The sequence below is a fragment of the Venustampulla echinocandica genome (assembly GCF_003357145.1).
Source record: "Venustampulla echinocandica strain BP 5553 chromosome Unknown scaffold_11, whole genome shotgun sequence".
NCBI lineage: Eukaryota > Fungi > Ascomycota > Leotiomycetes > Helotiales > Pleuroascaceae > Venustampulla > Venustampulla echinocandica.
The window spans coordinates 448,443-468,449 of record NW_022474216.1 but is presented as its reverse complement, the minus strand read 5'-3'; the positions used below and the strand labels follow the sequence as shown (position 1 = coordinate 468,449).

Here is a 20,007-nt window from a genome sequence, read left to right as displayed (position 1 = left end):
AGTCTCAGGATCGAGGATCCCGGGTCTGGTCCCCTTTTGTGATGCTGTGCAGGTTCCAGACTGGTGATGGCGATGCCGATGGCGATGACGATAGCCGCTCGCAGGCACACGAGGCCTTGATACGCTGCTTTTGTTGGTCCCCTTGGCTGCGCCTTGTTTGGGTGTTTGGTTTGAGGAGTGGTGGTGGATGATGTTGGTGCTGACTGATGCGGATGGAACATGACGGGATGTTCTCTCACATGACGCCACGCCAGCTGAGCGAGCGAGACTCCTCCTCCTCATACTCGGCACTCGTACCAAGGGACCAAGGGAATAAGACCAATGCTAATCAACACCTTAAGAACCCCCTTCTCCCCTCCTCCTCTTCTTCTCTTCTTCCCTCCTCGTCATCTCTCGCAGATCAACACGCTTTACACTACATTATTACAACTCTGACATCACTTGATATATCAATATTCCCGATACGGTCCTTCTATCCTGATAACGGCCAAGCTCTTATCTCTTATCTCTTATCTTGCCATATCGCCATCTCTCGGTGTCTCACCCTCTTTGTCCTCAGCCTCATCTGACTCACTCCCCGGAGGAGCAACGGCTCTTTGTTAGGCGCTTTAATCGTTAATCTTATTTCTCTCCCAGCTTCTCCTCTATTCGATTAGCGGAGTCACACGGCAAGGCCTTTTATCCTGTACTCGAGTACGACATACCCCATATCCCCATACTTATAGTTCAACAACTCGCACCCGCACCTGCAGCTACGACCTCCTTCGTTTACATACACACCACATCCTCATACTCCTCCTCTTCTAAACTTCATCGTTTCCTCGGGTTCTACTCTTGCCCGCCACTCCTTGCTTCTTCATTATTACGACGACCCGAAACTCAGAACTACCGACCTGCATCTATCATCTGATACCTTTCTGTCGTAACGACTACGAACCCCCCTACCTCATCGATTACATTACATTACCCGCCTCTTGCGACCCATCTCCAAACATCAACATGGCTGCCACCTCAGCTGCCGCCCCAACATCTCCTATGGAACACGGCGATATACGCTCAGCATCCCGCCCGTTCAAGCGGAACAAGGATCGCGTCGAGAAATGGAGCCATGGTGGCCGTCCCAAGGATATCCACCTGAACTTTGTTGAAGTTTCGGACAAGAGATCCCAGCCAGGGAAGCTTCGTCCCCAGAAGCAATCGTCACAGCTGTACGTGTCCCTCAACCTCCCCTTTCTCTCCTATCAAACTAACAAGAGGTCATTTTACAGCCCAGACTACGACAGGCCAGCAGCTGCATACAAAAAGTCAAAGCCATCATTCCAGTCAATGGACTGGGGTTATCAACCTCACGACACCAAGTCCCGCATCCACCGCAAAGTCGACGCCGTCACTGACCCCAACATCCATACCTCTTCCCTCTCCAAGTCCCTCCTCGAACTAGCCCCACACCACACGAACAATAAAAGCCCTCCAATCCGTACCAGGGTTGACGAAGGTTTCCTCTACAGCTTCGACAACACGGGCCCAAGTCCATTGGGGAAGGCAAGCTCGGTCGCTCTCGGCGGCCTTGTCGAAAAGGCGGAGAAGAAATGGATCAGCGAGCAGACAGAGCGGATTGTCAAGGGCGAATACGAAGTTTTGGATGAGCAGGGTGAGGTTGTTAAGGGTCGGAAGAAGGGGAGTCCCAGACAGAATGCTGTGAAGGATAAGTCAAAGGTTGTCGTTGATGGGGATGATGATTTTGAGCTCGTCTAATTCGATGCTAATGTAACTGCTATGGATGGATTGAAGCTGCCTTGATGGTACGGTCATTCTCTTAGTTTGTTGCTATTATAGTGTTTTATGGCGCAGTTGGATCGGTGCATCCATACACGGTATAGCTTACCCTGGCAACGGGAAGGATGGCTTATTACCTTTTTGATTGTATTTTTGTTACATTGCCTCGCTTCCCTAGGTATTAGCCTACCCTGTACAGTATAGAATAGGGAAGGATGGCTAGAGTGTCTTTGTTTTCGACGGTGTTTCGGATGCGATAGGAGTATATTGTACGGATTAGTATAGCCTACCCCGGATGGGAAGGATGGCTTACCTGCGGTGGAGCTCGAGATACAAATTGAATAAATCAGTACCTTGAATATTTTCTAAGTAACCCCCCTGATCAATCAGCTACACACGACATTATGCGCGAGAGTTGGGTCGTATCAGGCACACCATTCTCCCTGCTCAACCTCTTATCTACCCCTTTATTCCAGAACCGCATTTCCCCCCCATCCCCATACAGTATCACAAAAGAAAACCCTATGGCGACTTAGCTTAGACTCCGAGGTAGCTCGGTAGATCTTCGACGGGCAGCTCAAAGCCAAAAGCCAAGTCACGGTCGTCGTTTCAGAAGCCGAGCACTGCGGAAGACAAGATAGACCAGGAAAAATGAAATACCATCTAATATTGTTGCCGTGAAGCTCCTTCTATAACTATCTATGCCATGTCTCCCATAACGTTTCATTTCGTTCATCCATAGCTCCATAGCAATGCCCAAATCCATCTATAATCTCCCCAACCTCACCACGTCTCCTGCACATAAAACCCCTTCAGCTCCATCAGCCTCAGCTGCTCAACCGCCTCGTCTCTATCCACAAAAGGCCCCATCTCCGCCATAACATCAATGATCGCCTCCCGGACCGCCTTCGGCATACTCCCCGAACTACCGCAGACAAAGATTACGGCCTTGCACTCAATCACATCCCACACTGCCTTCTTCTCCTTCCGAATAATATCCTGCACGTAGATCTTCTCCTTCTGGTCCCGCGAGAATGCCGTGAAGACTTTGAGCCCCAGAGAATCGGCCATCGAATTCCACTCGTCGTGATAGAAGTAGTCTGCATTTCGGTTGCGACCGCCATAAAAGAGGAGTGTTTCGCCAACGTTGATATTTTGACCAGGTCGTCGGCTATTGAGTTGCTTAAGAGCAGCCCGCTCCCAGATCAGCGATCGGAGAGGCGCAACTCCCGTTCCGGGGCCGACGAGGAGTACAGGGAGACGGGGATGGTACTTGACAATATTGCTGAATGTGCCCGAGGTGAGAGATACTGTGAATGTTGTACCTATCGGCAAGGAGGCGATGTATCTAGAGCAGAGGCCTTGGCGGACCTTCTTCAGTACAGTGCGATATTTGACAATGGCGACGAGGAGTTGCATTTTGGTATCGCCTGACTTCGAATGGCGTTTGAGGGCCCCACCGCTTGAGATACTATATTGGCGGCCTCGAATTACAGGGAAGATGGATGTTGCCCATTTCCATGGCAGCTTAACAGTATTGAACTCTTGTAGCACTTCGAGAATGCTTCGCCGTGGGCGAGTAGCGTAATCAAAAAACTCGTCGATGAAGATCGGGTTGGCGAATTCCTGCAGTCGTTCCTTGTGCATCGGATCGTCAGTGTGATGGGCGATGAGTTCAAAGAAGTAGCGCTTGGGAATAGCGGTGATATCCAGGTTGTGAAGTAAGAGTTCTCTCAGCGTCGTTTGATCGAGGGGATGGAGGCCAGGAGCCAGGCTGGTCAGGTCCTCTGCAGCGTAGTACTTGGGATGTACTGGTTCAAAAGTAACCTGCATATCCGCAACATCGTTCCAATCCATGAGGTCGATCAGGGTCTGCACATCTTCGGGGAAGTTCTTGGGATACAGAGTCAGGACATCGCCCGGATCGTAGCTGGTATCATTGGGTATGGAAATTGTAAGTTCACGGACATCTTGCCAGTGACTCTCAGGCGTGATGCGTTTATTCCCAACCAACTTGGCAAGAAATGAATCCGGAATAGGAAGAACATAGTCATCCGGCAGCTGCGAATTCGCGTCACTTGGTTCCAGATCGCGCGGGATCTCTTCCTTCAACGGCGGGGGCGGTTTGGCCTCACCAGCCAGGTCGGCCTGCATGCTGAATTCAACAGGTGGAACGTTCGCCATGTTGAGCGTGATCTCGGGGTTCGCAGTTGAGTCTGATAAATTTTCGTTGTGGATGGATGGAGAGATGGAAGTGGAGGAAGCAGCCAGCTCTCCCACCTGGCCGACAGAAATACCAAGTTCCTGCGTCGACTTCGCCGCCATCGCTGCCGTCGTGCTTTTGCCGGTTTCTTGGTCGGATTCTACCAGGGCCAGTGAATCGAAATCTGGCGAGCCTTCCACGAGTTGGAGTGTATACTTAGGCGGCAGGAGCACTTCCGGCGGAATGGGCTCTACACCCTCTGGCAATGGATATAAAGATAGCAGGTGTTTGTGGAAGTCAGCCTTCCAAGACAAGAAGGTTCCATCGATTCTGCGACAGGTCAGCCGTGAACCTTTATATACGGCCCATTATGTCTTCTCTCATATAGAGCTCTCCTGATGGTAACATGCTTGAGCGCAACAAAGGACGAGGATGGCAAAGAATACGTACCCTTCTTCATGCTGCTCGTCTGCCTCGCCACGCGGATAGATCTCCTGTGCTCCAAGCTGCTCCAGACGTTTATGAAGCTTCCGAGCAGCCCAGTTATATCTGGTCTATATATCAGCGGATATCCCGAACGGCGGCGTCTCACAGCCCAGCCAACTACGCCATGCTGCGCAACACAACGCAGCGCAACACAAAACTGCGCAATTTCTACTCTACGTACTTCGGATAGGAGCTGTCTCCGAGACCAAAGGTCGTGAAGCGCACGTGACCGAGACAGCCTGGAGGAAGGCGCTTCCTGAGCAGACTTTTCCAGAATTTCCGGGCATTTTTAGGGAATTCGCCTTGGCCCGTGGTCGAGAGTGCGAAGATAACCACGCGGTGTTTCACTAGCACATTCTGTTGCACCTGGATGAGCACAGGCGAAAAGAAGTCACGAAGTCGAGGGGCATCAAGGTATCAATATCAAGGAGATCGTGGACATACAAGGTCGACAGCATCCATCTCGCTGACCCTGGCTACGAAGTGCAATCTCTCCGCCATCCGGCCCAGCTCGCCGGCGACGTCCTGACTGTTTCCCGTCTCGGATCCATAGAGGATAAGAGCTGTTCTGGCGTGGATATCCTCCGCCATGTTGAGTCCAAGGACATCCGGGGGTTTGAGGTTTGAGTTTGAGGGACCGAGATCCTTGTTGTCTTGGGTTGTCAAGTGTTATCGCCGATATCTACTTGTACCCAATCGCTGGTCACGAGACTAGGGCAAAGCGGCGAATTCGTAACCGCTACGTTATGTTTCGTTTCGTCTTCGAGGTCTTTGTGGGGTTTTTTTCGTTTGCTCAACTACGTATGTCCTAAGAGCCTATAAGGCTAATAATAAGAAAGTGGAGTTGGACGGGCGGCTTCACATCTTCGTAACCTGGATCCCAGCCTAGCCGAGCACGGAGATGGGGTGGCTGCTACTATAGCTTCCGTGAATTTGTATTGTATTGTATTATTCTTGATTATTATTATTGCGGGTACCTACATGTATGTACATGTATACCTTGTGTTTGTACTGTACATGTACGTATGATGGTACGAGAGTACTTCGTAGGGCTGGTATTATTATTAGACCTGACTTAGAGTACTCTGGACGAAGTATACAGTGCCTAGGTACCTGCACATCGTATGACTGTGTCGTTAGTTATTAATCGTATTATCGTCTAGCTATGCTCTGCTATTATATTACCCTTGGTATAGGCAAAATTTTGCCCCTTGCCGAGCCCAGCCCCTATTCTTCGTCGGTGCATACTTGGTTGCCCCTGAAGGCAATTATGGGTCATTGTCAATAAAAAAATCCAAGCTGCACAAGGCGGACACAGCCTTGCGCGGCGAATGGCCTCTCGATGCCCGTCAAGGTGAACCAGCGCAGCCATGTCAGGTTTCGAAACAAAGCCAATGCAACGCGGGTAAAGATGCCTTTAACACTGCGGCTTTCCTCCTCGACAACTGCGTTCATAGACCATATAGTCCGACGGCCCCCAGAAAGAAGCAGAAGCAGACGAAGAAGAAGAAGAAACACAACCAAAGATGAATCTCGGTCCAACTGCCTCCCGTGGAAGACTGATTCAAGGGAACAAAGGGCGCTGATTCAACCCAAGCCTTGGCCCCCCGAGCCTCATCTCCTTTGTCCCCCATTTCCCCCTTTTCTCTTTCCCCCCTTTCCTCTTGACCCAGACTCCATGGTAATTCGCAGTATCGCAGCACCGTAGCACCTCTTGTTGCACTATGTGGCACTTGGTCCCATCGAAGCTCTTCGAAGACAATCCCCCCTAAACCCCCGAATTCGCCTCCGTCTGGCCTCGCCGCCGCGCTAGCCCCCATCCCGTAAGAGCCATCTCGCTTAGCGGCGAAAAGGGTGCGCCTGCCTGTCGTAGCGGAATTTGATATATTTCGCACGCGCAGCTTCGCTCTCCTTCTCCCTTCTCCCTTCCTCTCGACTCACATCACAACAAGATACGATCAAGTCCATCAACTTCCCACCCGCAAGCAATCAATCCAGACCCCTAGGGCCCCAAGCTACCCTTATACTCTCCCCCATTTGCGCAAGAGTCAAATACACTCAGCGAAACGTCGACAATCCACGCGTCCTCAACTTATCACAGCCAAACCCGCTCTCTCCAACATATCAATCATGTCTGCTGCCGTGGAGAAAGTTTCTGATGCCGTCAACGACGTTACTGCCGCTCTTGGCAACGCAACCCTCTCTGAGAAGCCCGCCGACACCAATACCAATGGTGACAAGGCTGCCAGCGCCGCCCATAACGATGCTGTGTTAGCCAGCGCCGCAGAGGGTCGTAGACTCTATATCGGGAACCTCGCCTACGCGACCACCGAGGGGGAGTTGACAAGTTTCTTCAAGGGATACCTCATGTAAGCTGCTCCTCTCCATCTTTGCCCTCCGTCTCTATCGCCGGTGGCTGTTGCTCCAACGGCATGCGGCCACCAGGGCGCTGTGGATATCGACCGCTCCACTCTGCGCCCCACTTGAAGACAGCTCAATCTGTGCCTGGAAGCATGTTGATAGAGCTGGTTAGCAAACTCTAGGCTTCAGGGTGCTAACTTTTGATCTTTCTAGCGAGTCTACCTCCATCCCCAAGAACCCACGCACAGACCGTCCCGTCGGGTACGCTTTCGTCGACCTCTCGACCCCAAGCGAAGCCGAGCGTGCCATCGCTGAGCTTTCTGGCAAGGAGATCCTCGACCGCAAGGTCTCGGTCCAACTTGCTCGCAAGCCGGAGCCAGCTGGTGAGAAGGGTGAGGGTGCTGCGAGCGGAGGAGAGGGTGTCTCTGGAGGTGAAGGTGGCCGTCGCAGACAATCCGGCCGAGGCCGTGGACGTGGCCGCGGCCGTGGTGGCAGAGGCGGACGTGCTGCCCGTGGTGTAAGTTGGCATGTTTTCTGACTCCGACATGCACCTGCTTACTTTTATTTAGTCCAAGGGCGAAGAGGGCGCTGAAGTTCCGGCCGCCGACGTTCTTCCCTTGACCGAGGGTGAGAACAAGGAGGCCGGCGAAGGTGCCGAGCAAGCAGACAAGAATGACAAGGACAACAAATCTCAGGCAAACCGCCAGCCACGCGAGCGTCGTGAGCGCGGCCCACCTGCCGATGGCATTCCATCCAAGACCAAGGTCATGGTCGCAAACCTTCCTTATGATCTCTCTGAGGAGAAGGTAAGATTATCCTAGTTTTACTCTATGTTCTAAACTAACACGTTTGCCCCTACAGCTCAAGGAACTCTTCACCGCTTATGAGCCATCCTCCGCCAAAATCGCTCTCCGCCCCATCCCTCGCTTCATGGTCAAGAAGCTCCAAGCCCGAAATGAGCCCCGCAAGGGCCGTGGTTTCGGCTTCGTCACACTTGTATCTGAGGAAATGCAGCAGAAGGCTGTTAACGAGATGAACGGAAAGGAGATTGAGGGCCGCGAGATTGCGGTCAAGGTCGCCATCGACAGCCCAGACAAGACCGACGAGGATGCTAATGCTCCCGCTGCCGAGGCTGCCGTTGAGGACGCCAATGGCACTGCTGAGGCCACTCCTACTGCTGCTGCATAAGCGGTAGTAGTTGTATTACTTTGTGCGATGAGGTGCAGCTTTCACAGACAATGACAGATGCATTATTTTAACGTTGCTTTTGGACCATTGTCCTCGCGCTATGCATGCACTTCCGGATTGGGGGATTGGCTCCCTTAATCCGTCGCTGAAACTGGCCAACTTGCTTATGACTTTCTTTTAGGGGAACTGGGTGTTCTATGAAAGTGGAATTGCGTCGGGCAATGGTGAAATGTGCTCCCAAGCTCAGTTCATAACGTCTGTGCTTTTCTCCTGGTATAGGGCTCAAAGTTCTCGATGACTTCTCTCAAACAACGATGTTTTATTACCATTTCTCGGCATTCTCAGGGCTGTACACTAGATTTCTCGACGTGTTCTCTCGGGAGGGCAAAGGAATGGAAAAGTTACTCATTAGGGATACCACGCATCATTGATAAAAATGGCAAATCTTAATTTTAATAAAGAGGCAGCTCTATAAAGCTTATTGTGAGACCGTAATGCGTGACGATCGACAACTTCTACAGCCACAATAATATATAATTAATGCCCCTGGAACATTGCGACTCGACAAGGCGAGACTAAATCGTAGCCTTGCGACTGGTTGCCTCGAGGCGACGGCAACGGGCGCACGTCTCCGAGACCAGGAACCCCCAAACCTCCTTTTTGTGGAGGTACTTGGATACTTCGTAAATCGCTGCCCAAAACCTGGCCCCATCTAAATCTTGGAACACCCACAACAACACCTTGACTTCTTCGTCTGCTTTAAGCAATTTACCCTCCCTTAATTTGCTGCATTATAGTACAAACAGAGCCATTGTGCCCGCGTCAATCCCTTCTTCTCGGCCACAAGATGGCCACCAAAGCGATGTGGGAGGTGGATCCGGACACGAGGTCGAAGGTCTGCCATTCACCCCTTGATTCGAGACCTTGCGTTCTGTTCTCTCTGTCTCTCGTGTTCCAATTCTTTCTTTACGCACTCATGCGCTTCCGCTGACCCAATCCTCCAGCTCCTAGAGATCCAAAAAACCTCGTCCAACGACCGCTGCTGCGATTGCGGGGCGCCCTCCCCGCAATGGGCGTCCCCTAAATTCGGAATATTTATCTGCCTTTCTTGCGCCGGCGTGCATCGCGGGCTCGGTGTGCATATTAGTTTTGTGAGGAGTATTACGATGGATGCGTTTAAGGCTCAGGAGATTGAGCGGATGCGCCTGGGTGGGAATAGGCCTTGGAGGGACTTCTTTGATGATGCTGAGGCGAATAAATTTGCGGGCATAACGTCAGTTTGGTTATTTCTCTTCCGCGTCTATTTTACTGGGACGCCTGGGGCGAATTTGGGTGGAAAGGAGCTGAATGGAATGGCATGCTGACGGCGCGATGAATTACAGTTGGGACGACGCAACGATTGCAGAACGATATTCCGGCGAAGTGGGCGAGGAATGGAAAGAAAGACTATCAGCCAAAGTAGAAGGCAAAGAATACGTCCCCTCCGTCAAACCAGCCGCCACATCTATGTCGTTCGGGAACAGCTCCACCAACAGCAGAAGCCAAACCCCCCTCGGCTCATCACGAACAGACAGCCCCAGCCGGCCCGGAGGCAAAGCCAAAGTCGACGATAAATACTTTGCGGGCCTCGGAGCAGCAAATGCGAGCCGGCCGCATGATTTACCGCCCAGCCAGGGAGGCAAGTACGGTGGCTTCGGAAGCGCCCCGCCAGAACCTGCGAGAGGTGACCCCAAGTTACCTGGCTTTGACGATTTGCAGAAGGATCCTGTCGCGGCGCTGACGAAGGGCTTTGGATGGTTTACCAGTACGGTGGGGAAGACGGCGAAGACGGTTAATGAGGGATATATCCAGCCTACTGCTGCAAAGGTTCGTCTCCCCCAGATCTTCGCCATATTCGCATTTGGAAGTTTAGAAACTAAGAAGCCATAGATTGCGGAAACCGATTTAGCAGCCCAAGCACGCGTCACCGCCGGGCAAGTAGCTAGAGGCGCACAAACGGGCGCCAAGAACGCAGCTGATGGCTTTAATCGCTTTGTGGAAGGTAATGGTTCGTCGGGTGGTGCATACAGACAGGCACCTATTGATGAAAGCAAGAAGGATTTCTGGGATAGTTTTGCGGAGGCGGGGAATAGCAAACCAAGTGCAATTGGTACGAGTGCGGTCAAGAAGGGCGGCTCGTCTGCGGGCTTGATGGGTGGTGCAGCCAAGAAGGATGAGGATAATTGGGATAAGTGGTGAGGCGTGATATAAAGGAATGGGGAACTTATGATGATGTTTCAGGCGGGGTTGATGTATGGTTGTTGTTGACGGGGCATCGATAGCATTGTATATATAGCATCAAAGCGTTTGGGTTTTAGTAACTACGAATGAATGGGTTACGGATGAAGATGGTCTATATAGTGTAATATGAGGATATACATCTACTTGCAAGGATGGGGAATACGATTCGGAGGTAGTTAGTTCCTCACAACACCTCACTCTGTTTTGTTATTCGAATTGCGCTTTGTAGAAAGCCGTGCACCTCCCTTGTTAGTCTGGGGTTTACCAAGGATTAATACATTAGCTATAGGAGACTATACCAGCCATTCCTCTCTAAACTTATATATCTGATAAAAAAACAGTAGTGTTTCAAGCAGAACGCCGAAAAAGTTCACTTTTGAGGACTTGGAGAGCTTTTGATCAGCCATCCAAGTGTCTATAGCCTTCTCAATATCTTTATATTTAATAACTAATAACATTTATAGCTAGTACTGAGATGGCATATTGGATGAGATGGCATATTTTATGCACGCTGACAGCAACTTATATAGCTGATAACAGCTTATCTCTGTCATTACAATGGCGATATTGATAGCCGATCTAAGGCTTGGCTGGCTCTATGTAGGAGGGCAAGAGGCGGACGAACGGAAACTTGATAACATCGTTGCCCTTGAGATAAGTCTGCAATGGCTGGCCATACGCCGTGGTCATTGACCGCGATACAGGTTGAGAGAGACCTTGTCTGCTCCTTATTAAGCTTAATTCCTTGAGTAATATAGAGTCGTCTATTATAAGCGGCAGTTGGAATTTGAGAAAATCCCCGTCATTGCCATCACAAGTATGCATTACCACAGCCTGTTTCGCCTCTCAGTATCCTCATAGGCTATTTATTACTCGATATATTTCCCATACTTTGAAAACTCCTTATCTGCCCTTAATCTCGCCATATCTCCATCCCTCAAACAAATCGCAACAGCAATCTCGCCGTCTAGCGCCTTAGGCATCAAATATACCAAACTCTCAAATGCGTTAAACTGTGGTCTACGAACAGACTCGGGTTTTCCCAATCCAAGGTTGAAATCAAGCTCATAACAGTTTAACTTCGCCCACGAACTGAGCATGAGGTCCGCTGATAGGTCAAGCGTCGCTGCAAAGGAGATAGTACTTTTGTCCGGTGTGCGGTCGAGGAAGGTTGCGAGAGAACGGGTGTGGTGACCTAGGTTTGATGTTTTTGAGTCTAAAGCGGAACGAAGCTGTGATGCAACACTTCCCAACGGCTCTTCAGCCAGGTTTTGAAGCGTAGATGTATGGTACGTCATATTTTGCATAAGTCCCGCGTACGTCTCTGGAACACCAAAATAACTCCGTACATTGATAGCGCGAGCGAGTGTTGATTCAGCTATGGGGCCTAGGCGTGGGAGGCGGGCACGGATGACGGATTGCCAGATAAAGGCGCTGAGGGCGTCGTCGGTGGAGATGTAGCCTGAGGGAAGGGTGATGGTTTTGGTGGCAAGTGATTTTAAAGCGGCAAGTGAGTCAGGGGGGAATGTGATGTAGGTCCAGGTGCATTTTGGAGGGGGAGGTGGTGCTGCTGGTTGGCTACTGGTATCGTTGGAGATGGGATGAACTGAAGCCGGTTTCACAATCTGAAGAGCTAGCTCGGAGCCTGGTTTGTACGAGTCGTCAAGTAATCGGATGAGACTGCGGCGGTCGAGGTTGCCGGATGATAGTTCTTCGCTTGTAAATGGTTCATTGCGGCAAGCTTTTGAGAAGAGATGGATAATCTGGCCTTGGCCAGTCATGTCCATGGCGTTGTGCTGGCCAACGAAGGTGACCAAGAGGCCGCCGGTAATGAAATTGGCTTGGAGGAGGAAGACTGGTTTAGGATCTGGTGCGGATTCGTTGGGACTTCCCCGGAGAGTATTGCGAGGTGCGATGATGTTTTCATCTAGCATTCTGAAGGGGAAGTTGGCTTGTCTGAGGGCGTCCATTGTTGGCATTGACGGGTCATGTCTGAGGTCTTTTACGACCAGAGGAGGAACTTCCCCTAATGTCTTGATCTTGAAGGTGCCTGAATTGCCTTCACCTGAACCTTCATTGACGACCTGGCCTGCTAGCCATGGAAAGCTAGCAGACAGTCGTTCGAGGCCACTCGTCAACGTCTCGATGATTGCAGCATGTGAGGAAGCATCAGGCACTAAAAAGCATAATGATATCTGAGTATATATATTGAGTAATGGCAATTGTGCGAGAACATCTAGATAACCGTCTAGGTCCTTGACCATAGCTGGTTCATGCATGTTGGGTAGTTGGGAGTGTTTAAACACTACTCGAGTATATCTCGATTGCACCTTATTAAATGAGAGATTGAGGCAGAGCAGCGTCAGTCACCGCGTGGAGAGTTGTAGGTAAGTAGTTGGCAGGTCGTTGTTTGTAGTAGTTAGACATAAAACGCTCGCGGCTTTTGCATGGTGCGCTTGGCTTCGGTTGGCTCTACACCAAACGAACTCATCTTGCCGCACCAAGAACTACCAAACCGGCGAGAAGCTACTCTCTTCGGGCACCCTGTTTATAATTATCGCCTTGCGCATTGCGAAGTAAAGGGGCCGGAAAATAGACAACAAAAAAGAATAGCCCTCTACAGTACCCGGTGTCATGCCTTTACGAGATGCGCAGCTACGGCACATCCTTTTGTGGTGCGAAGCAAGTCATATAAGGGCTGAGAAGTCCTCCGCCAGAGGCACGTAAGCTTTTTCCGGACTCCCTTGCCCTACCCATCTAGGGAATCAACGTTTATCTTTGCACATTAGCTCCCGTTGTAGGGCTGTGGTTAATTAATGTATGTATATCATTCCGTCAGCCCCTTGCCACCACGTTTGCCACGGTGTCCGAGGGCTGTGTCAACCGAAAATGCCCCATGAACACTCCACAAACCGGTGAAACTCCAATATGTTCATGTACCTAGATGATCCGGAGCCCGTTCCGAGGGGAAGGATTCAAGCCACTTGCCAGTCTAGGAAACTTGAAATCAGATGGATTGAAGGAATATGCAGTCACGGTAGTATACCCGCCGGTTAGGTAGGTCAATTGTTTTTCGATCTAGAGTTGCATACTCAACAATAAAGCAACTCTCTGATCATAAAGTTTGTTTGCCCGCCGCAAATTCGATTTTATCTTCAATAGTTGGATTTTGAGTTTGGATTTGATTATCTTGAGTCAAACAATCAGATAAAACCAAGAGCAAAACATGAACCACGAACCATTAGCGTTCTCTCATCATGATGTTGCCTAGCCTGGGTGCGCCAATGCTAACACTATCTACTACGTTCTCATATTGCTTATCCTACAGCACTCATATTGGTAGCCCCAGCTCAGGCACCGCATTTCAGCATCCATCATGAGAAGCTCGAATTACCATATCGCTTGCTGCAGGTCCATTTTTTTTGCCCGTTCTTACTTTACTTCAAGAATTTCTGCCCAAGGTTTCTACCCACCATGAGCGGCTCGTGGCAGTTCCGCAGTTGATTACATACTATTCCCCCAAACCAAGACTTAGCCTCTAAGTCTTTGGAAAAGGGCTTCTTTGGTATCTTTCAGTATACTTAATTGCTTTACTGTTCATATCCTAGCACCAATATGGCCGTGCCTACTGGCTTGACGCCCGCCCAGTTGCAGGTTCTTCTGGAGGGACCTGCTCTATCTCCCCCACTAGGTGTTGAACCTAACTTCGATAACCCTTATGCCTTCGGAACTGCGGTACTTGTGGACGAAATTATATTTTTGATCCTTCCAACTCGGCGATTATGATGCATGTATATACAAAGCTCCAAATTATTCGGAAACGGGGGCCAGAAGATTGTAAGTATGATTATTCTCGTAGCTGTATTTTTTACTGCGGTCTAAAGAATATGATCTAAATATTTACTAATATCTGATAGACCTTGCTATTCTGGCTTGGGTGTGTACCCTTTCCAATAGTTGCATCGCTTGTACCAGTTGGCTTATTTTCGTAGGCCCTTTACGTCGCATACGTTGCCATAGCGATCATGTGCGGATACCCAGTTGGTAGGCACCAGTGGGATGTCAAATTTAAAGATATGAAGCACTGGATGTATGTAAGTATTATATAGTGCTAAGACCCGAGGTACCTGTTGACTTTATGTTAGCACATTCATATTGGCACCATGATATATGGAGCCATCTGTTTTATCATCAAGCTGTCTATTTTACTACAGTACATCCGCATCTTCTCCTCGAAACAGAGGGGCTTGTTCTTCTGGACCTGTAATGCGTTAATCTTCTTGAACTTTACCTTTTATACCGTCTGTCTCTTCCTGGAAATATTCTCTTGTAGGCCAATAGCAAAAGCATGGAACCCTTTGATTATCGGCACCTGCCTGGATTATCCAACCCTCAATACCATCTCCGCTGCATTCAGTTCGGCTTCGGATTTTGCCATCTTCCTCCTGCCACAGCCGCTTATCTGGAAATTCCAAATGAGCTTTAAGAAGCGACTCGGTGTCTCCTTCATATTTTTAGTAGCGTTGCTGTAAGTAAAAGGATATAGATTTATACTATTCTAAAACTAATATATCATATATCATATAGGGCATGCATCTCTGCAATTATGCGACTCTACTACTCAGTCAAGCTCGCCGACAACGACGATGTTACCTGGTACGTCAGTTTGATGGGATCTTTCGTGTTCCCCGAACTCGGCCTTGGTATCGTTGTTATCTGCCTACCCACCATCCCCGAACTCTTCAAGACAGTTACCGCAGGATCCATCTTCTCTCGTGTTGGCACGACGGCTAGTAGCCACGGAGGAGGAGGTCGACAATCTCCTCACGACAAGGCTCGACTAGATGGCTTTGATCGCTTGGTCGATAATTACGAAAATCCGTCGTTGAGAAAACATAATACAACAGCCACGAGAGAAATTGAAGTACCTATCATACCTCGGGGGACACAAATACTACGGACCGTTCATGTTAAAACCGAGTCACAGCAGCAGCCCGAGGTTTCTACCGCCAGAATATTTGGTTTAAACCACCAAGACAGGCCATGGGATGGAACTCATGAACATAAGGTTACAGTTTCAAGACTATAAATTCGGAGAGTTCTTGGCGTTGTGTATTATTATTTATCAGGTGCCCAGCGAGGCAGCCTCTGGGTATTATATATTCCTACTTCCCAAGATGATTAACGATTTGAAGTGAAAATGGCCTATGTGCCATGCAAAACTCAGAGGCTATGGCGTGGTCAAATTTTTCCATCTTATAACCGGTGGTAACTACGGCCCGAAATTCAAAACAACTCTTCATGTCCAGGCCTGGCACGTTGCACAAAATGTGTGGGATTCCGGCTTTGGGAGCCTTCAAAAGCTGAACCACTTACATGGGTTAATTGAAAGATGTGCACCCTCAAAGCATGCACCCAGATCTGTGCCACCGCAGTTTATAAATCTTTCAACTTTTCAAGAATTAATGAAATAAGTTATCTAGTTTGTAGATTCGAGAGACTATTATATTAACCCCGCCACACAGCACCAACAAGCCCCCAAATTTAATGGCCGGGTCTCAACCAGTAATATATCGCTCCATGAATCCACCCCAACGTGGCCTTGTCTGAAACCTGCGGAAAGTGGTAATTTTCTTCGAATCCTCCTATGCAAAACAAAGTGGCTCCTGGGATGCCTCAAATTAGATATATAACGTGCAACAGCTGTTCTGGTTTCGTTTGCGGCGCGGCAGTTGCACACTTTTCATGGATATAGGATGCTGGCTGGTGTAGGTAGAGACTTTGAATCCTTCCGTGGCGGCGCGGAACCACCCTGCATAGACCCCAAAACCCTTGACCTGCTCGAATCTGGATCGTTGTAGACTCGGAATAGTTGCCCACCAAAACAAGTCCTAAACAGGATTTGCAACTGTTGAAATGCCAAGAGTAAGATTCGGCTTGATTGAGGATTTTAGCGGCTCCATCCAGGCACTTCGTCGCTATCTTGATTCCGGGGCCGAGTACGGTCTACCCCACTCGCAGGTCTCGTTAACCTACCTAGGTAGATGACGATACTAGAGGCGTCTGTTGGTTGGTAGTTTGCATTTATGGTCAGCTACGATTTAAATACACTTCAAGTACAAATTAGTAAATCACTAGTGGAGGTGGCATCCATTTGTTTCCGCCGAAAAGGAAAATCGCTATAGCAGCGGGCATTAGGGATTGGGGCTGGTGCTATCTAGCAAGCCCCCCTTTTTGAGCAGAAATAGCCGAGTTTCCACCCCAATATTCCTCACCACTCCAGTAATAATTCTGATCGCATATCCCCCTTTAATCTTATTTAACATATCATTCAGAAGGTAAATATTTACCTTCTGTTTCATTGCCATATTATATACATACCAAATAAAATTCTCCCCGTGGTTATATTCGCAAAGCTACCCCGCCATACCCCGCATATTCTTATCTTGCTTATCGCAATCCGCCACAGGAGGTCCGGCTTATCGAACGAGCACCACGAGGATGAACTTGAGGAATAACTTCATTTTTGAACAGTATGACGGTTGAAAACGTATCTCAAGCCTATTTTCAATCCAAATTCAAATTCAAATAAATCCTAAATCAGTAAAATTACCATCTCCCTCACAAACCCAGCCCATCCGCCAACTGATTCCATCAAGCCGATCACCCCTCGTCCTTCCCCAGAATGCCCACCCCAGGCCTCCTCTACGTAAACTCCCGAGTTACCTCCCCCACTCTCACGCCCTCTGCATTCGATACATGGTATACACAAGAGCACATCCCTGATATCTTCGCTTCCAAGGGTATCACCTCCGCATACCGCTACAAGGCCATCGATCCTTCGGCCCTGCGTCCCTATCTCGCTCTGTACCCTGTGAAAGATTTGGATTTCCTGGGTAGCGAGGAGTATATGAAGATTTCAGTAAGGAGCGAGAAGTATTTCGGTGGTAGGGGGGCTTTTGAGGTTGCGGAGTTTGATACTCGATATTATGAGGAGTTGGAAGGGTTTGGGAAAGAGGGCGGGTCCAGCGGTATGTTCCCTGAAATTGCTAACTGTTACCTCCTTTTCTAGTTTGGTGACCGTTTCCCGGCTTGACCTCTGCTAATAAAATCAACAATATAGAGTTAGGCAGCCTTCTCATTTCAGTAGCATATAGCTCCGCGCCAGGCGCAGACAACGAGGCCGCTGCCCCGTATAATGATGAGCAGCACCAGATCCTCGCCAACTGCCCAGGGCATATTAGGACTCGAAGATATAAATTAAAAGAATCGGTTACGGGGAAGTTCTTAGATCCCCAGATGGTGGTCCCGATGTATTTGGCGCTTCATGAATATGATGGGAAGAGTTTGCCGCAGGAAGAGCTGACGAATATGTTGGAAACTGAGGATGGGGAAAGGAATATAGAAGGTTGGAGGTTGGAGGAGGGGTTTGAGGATCGCGTGGGTAAAGTAGCAGGGGATGGAGATGGAATGGGGAAAGTGTAGCTCTTCAGACTTGAGAGGTGACCGGGGCTGTGGAGGATAAGCTTGAGAACGGAAATATAAATTCGCGCAGGGAAAAGAGTTGCATATTGATATAATGCAGGGTATCGGGCAGGTGGACAAAGAGTCTCATTATCTGTCTAGCTATTTCAAGGCTTAGGGGTCACTTAGTGCAAAAAATGCCAATCCTCATAAATTCTTGTAATTTCATGGCCTCATAGCTGCTCTTGAACGGCATATCTCGTACTTTGTATCTCATCCCTCATATATCATCGCAGATCCGCCCCATAAATTTGAATACTCCATCTTCCTCTCCAGTAGTCATACATCCGGCACTGTCCCGCCTAGATATTACGTACATCTTTAATTTCCAATCTTCCAGTGCCCTGCTCTAAGTGTTCAACAACAGCATTCGCAGCCAATCCGCCGACTGCAGCACCTAAAAGCGCCGGCATTTTGCTATCCCCCTCTCCAGTATTTTTATTCTTTTGGACATGGCCCTGCGCCTTATGCACAGCCCAGCCTCCCAAAGCGGCCCCCAAAGCACTGCCAGCTAGACCTGCTTTGCTGCTTGTGAAATATTCACCATGTGTTTTATCATCTCCATCTTTGGACGTGTGTCGATGGGTTCGGCTTGTTGAAGAGGTAAGGGACCTATCGCGCCTGGGAGGGTTGTCGCGCTTAGAGTGCTCCTCTGCAACACGGTCGAGGCGGTCTCGACCATGGTAGGAATTGCTACGTCGGGAAAGGACTTTTGGCCTGTGGGTGCGATAGGAGCTTGTTGGAGACTTGTCGCTATGACGACCTAGATTTCGACTGCGTGGGACTTCGTAGGAGCTGCTCCGGTGGAGGGCGGGGTTTGGTCTGCGCGGATAGGGGCTCTGATTATGGCCGTATGGATAACGATCCCGGCCTCGGTCTTGGAATTGCTGGGGTGGTGAAGGCAAATAGCGGTGCTGTTCATGTTGAGGAGTGTATCTCGGTCTTTGACGTGACGGTTGTCCACTATATTGTGGAGGTATCCCATACGGAGAAGGTTGATGATGAGGCGAAGCATATCCGGAGCGTGGGGGGGTATCTCTTGCGGAACCCGGTTTGTCTTCTATATCTAAATCCCAGTTTGAGGTTGGTGGATGGGTCGACCTGCCTGTTTTTGAACGACGGGCATCTGGACTCTCTGTTGGAGATTTCGGCTTGTCGGTTTTGAATGGCATGAGTTTGTCGGGGATTTTATCGAAGTGCTTGTCGATGAGTGTATCGGCCAGGTTGAGGCCTATTCCGATGAAGGGATCCGCCATGACGCTATTTAATGCTCTGTTGATTTCTTGGAGTTGAATGTTTATGTCGGGTAAAGCATAAACAACGACGCTTGGGAGGGTATAAGGTCGTCTTGGTAATTGGGGAACTGGAAATGGAAGTGGAATCCATTTTGCCTTTAAGGGTCTTGCTCGAGGGTTTTGTGATGGCTGATAGCTGGTGGCATGAATCGATTGGATGTGTTGGGCCCAGAGGGTTGTGTTTGGCCAGTATTTGATGTGGCGCGGAGTGAGGTCATTGCACATATTCAGATTCTCGCCATGTTTGCGTTGCCAGACACACACGAGAGGGTCTATGCGATCCCCAATAAAACCATCCATCCATCTGGATACAATTCGTTTTTATCGTGCGCTTTCCACCAGCAGCACGAGGCTCGTCATCCTCCATCCATGATGCGATGCGATGCACTTAAACCTCACCGATAAGACCAAGCTTCTTGTCAGATTCCCGCCACAGCATTTAGGGGACGAATCTACCCCAGAAAGCGTTTCGCATCACCAGTCCCGATCTCAGCATGACAGGAGAAGATATCGCATGCTTGCCGACGGAAGATTTAAGGAATGAATATGAAAAGCTGGTAAACCTCTAGGTACCTAGGTACACAGCGAGTTCTCGAGTGTTTTCCATGCTGTCAAGAGTCAAGACTCGAGACTCGAGGGAAGGGGACCAGAGCAGAGCAGAGTTTAGGTTAATACTACTAGTCTCCCAGCCACAGATCCATCAGCCACGTTGATACTGCTCCTGCTCCTGTTCCTGTTCGGGCTTCTGTTGCACATCGCAGTCCTCGGTCGCCACCACCAGCGGGCCTTTGTCCTTTGTTGACGTTGTATTTTGTTGCTCTTCGCACCCGGAAACTACTCCTTCGCCAGCGGAAGGTGTGGGGGATGGGAATGGGGATGGGGCTGGGGCTGGGG

The 20,007-nt window shown here is 49.5% G+C and overlaps 8 protein-coding genes across 8 annotated transcripts; 5 read left to right on the top strand and 3 right to left on the bottom strand.

The window, feature by feature from the left end:
• Positions 1–999: 999 nt before the first annotated feature.
• Positions 1,000–1,755, top strand: BP5553_09679 (uncharacterized protein; the record flags this gene model as incomplete). Its single annotated transcript, XM_032018302.1, has 2 exons — positions 1,000–1,208; positions 1,269–1,755. 2 exons carry the CDS (start codon positions 1,000–1,002, stop codon positions 1,753–1,755), a joined length of 696 nt encoding a protein of 231 aa, XP_031865601.1.
• An 804-nt stretch (positions 1,756–2,559) lies between these two features.
• On the bottom strand, positions 2,560–5,056 carry BP5553_09678 (NADPH-dependent diflavin oxidoreductase 1; the record flags this gene model as incomplete). The annotated part of the gene is made up of 4 exons (XM_032018301.1): positions 2,560–4,309; positions 4,430–4,528; positions 4,647–4,822; positions 4,910–5,056. The coding sequence occupies 4 exons, from the start codon at positions 5,054–5,056 to the stop codon at positions 2,560–2,562; spliced, it is 2,172 nt and encodes a 723-aa protein (XP_031865600.1).
• Positions 5,057–6,595: 1,539 nt separating this feature from the next.
• BP5553_09677 (uncharacterized protein) lies at positions 6,596–8,014 on the top strand (the record flags this gene model as incomplete). The annotated part of the gene is made up of 4 exons (XM_032018300.1): positions 6,596–6,834; positions 7,040–7,343; positions 7,396–7,632; positions 7,688–8,014. The coding sequence occupies 4 exons, from the start codon at positions 6,596–6,598 to the stop codon at positions 8,012–8,014; spliced, it is 1,107 nt and encodes a 368-aa protein (XP_031865599.1).
• A 1,166-nt stretch (positions 8,015–9,180) lies between these two features.
• On the top strand, positions 9,181–10,252 carry BP5553_09676 (Uncharacterized protein; the record flags this gene model as incomplete). The annotated part of the gene is made up of 3 exons (XM_032018299.1): positions 9,181–9,287; positions 9,397–9,880; positions 9,944–10,252. 3 exons carry the CDS (start codon positions 9,181–9,183, stop codon positions 10,250–10,252), a joined length of 900 nt encoding a protein of 299 aa, XP_031865598.1.
• A 911-nt stretch (positions 10,253–11,163) lies between these two features.
• Positions 11,164–12,573, bottom strand: BP5553_09675 (Uncharacterized protein; the record flags this gene model as incomplete). Its single annotated transcript, XM_032018298.1, has 1 exon — positions 11,164–12,573. The coding sequence occupies one exon, from the start codon at positions 12,571–12,573 to the stop codon at positions 11,164–11,166; it is 1,410 nt and encodes a 469-aa protein (XP_031865597.1).
• A 1,336-nt stretch (positions 12,574–13,909) lies between these two features.
• BP5553_09674 (uncharacterized protein) lies at positions 13,910–15,383 on the top strand (the record flags this gene model as incomplete). The annotated part of the gene is made up of 6 exons (XM_032018297.1): positions 13,910–14,029; positions 14,098–14,131; positions 14,212–14,231; positions 14,287–14,388; positions 14,440–14,822; positions 14,882–15,383. 6 exons carry the CDS (start codon positions 13,910–13,912, stop codon positions 15,381–15,383), a joined length of 1,161 nt encoding a protein of 386 aa, XP_031865596.1.
• A 1,596-nt stretch (positions 15,384–16,979) lies between these two features.
• BP5553_09673 (uncharacterized protein) lies at positions 16,980–17,779 on the top strand (the record flags this gene model as incomplete). The annotated part of the gene is made up of 2 exons (XM_032018296.1): positions 16,980–17,325; positions 17,418–17,779. 2 exons carry the CDS (start codon positions 16,980–16,982, stop codon positions 17,777–17,779), a joined length of 708 nt encoding a protein of 235 aa, XP_031865595.1.
• A 341-nt stretch (positions 17,780–18,120) lies between these two features.
• Positions 18,121–19,338, bottom strand: BP5553_09672 (uncharacterized protein; the record flags this gene model as incomplete). The annotated part of the gene is made up of 1 exon (XM_032018295.1): positions 18,121–19,338. The coding sequence occupies one exon, from the start codon at positions 19,336–19,338 to the stop codon at positions 18,121–18,123; it is 1,218 nt and encodes a 405-aa protein (XP_031865594.1).
• Between the last annotated feature and the right edge of the window lie 669 nt (positions 19,339–20,007).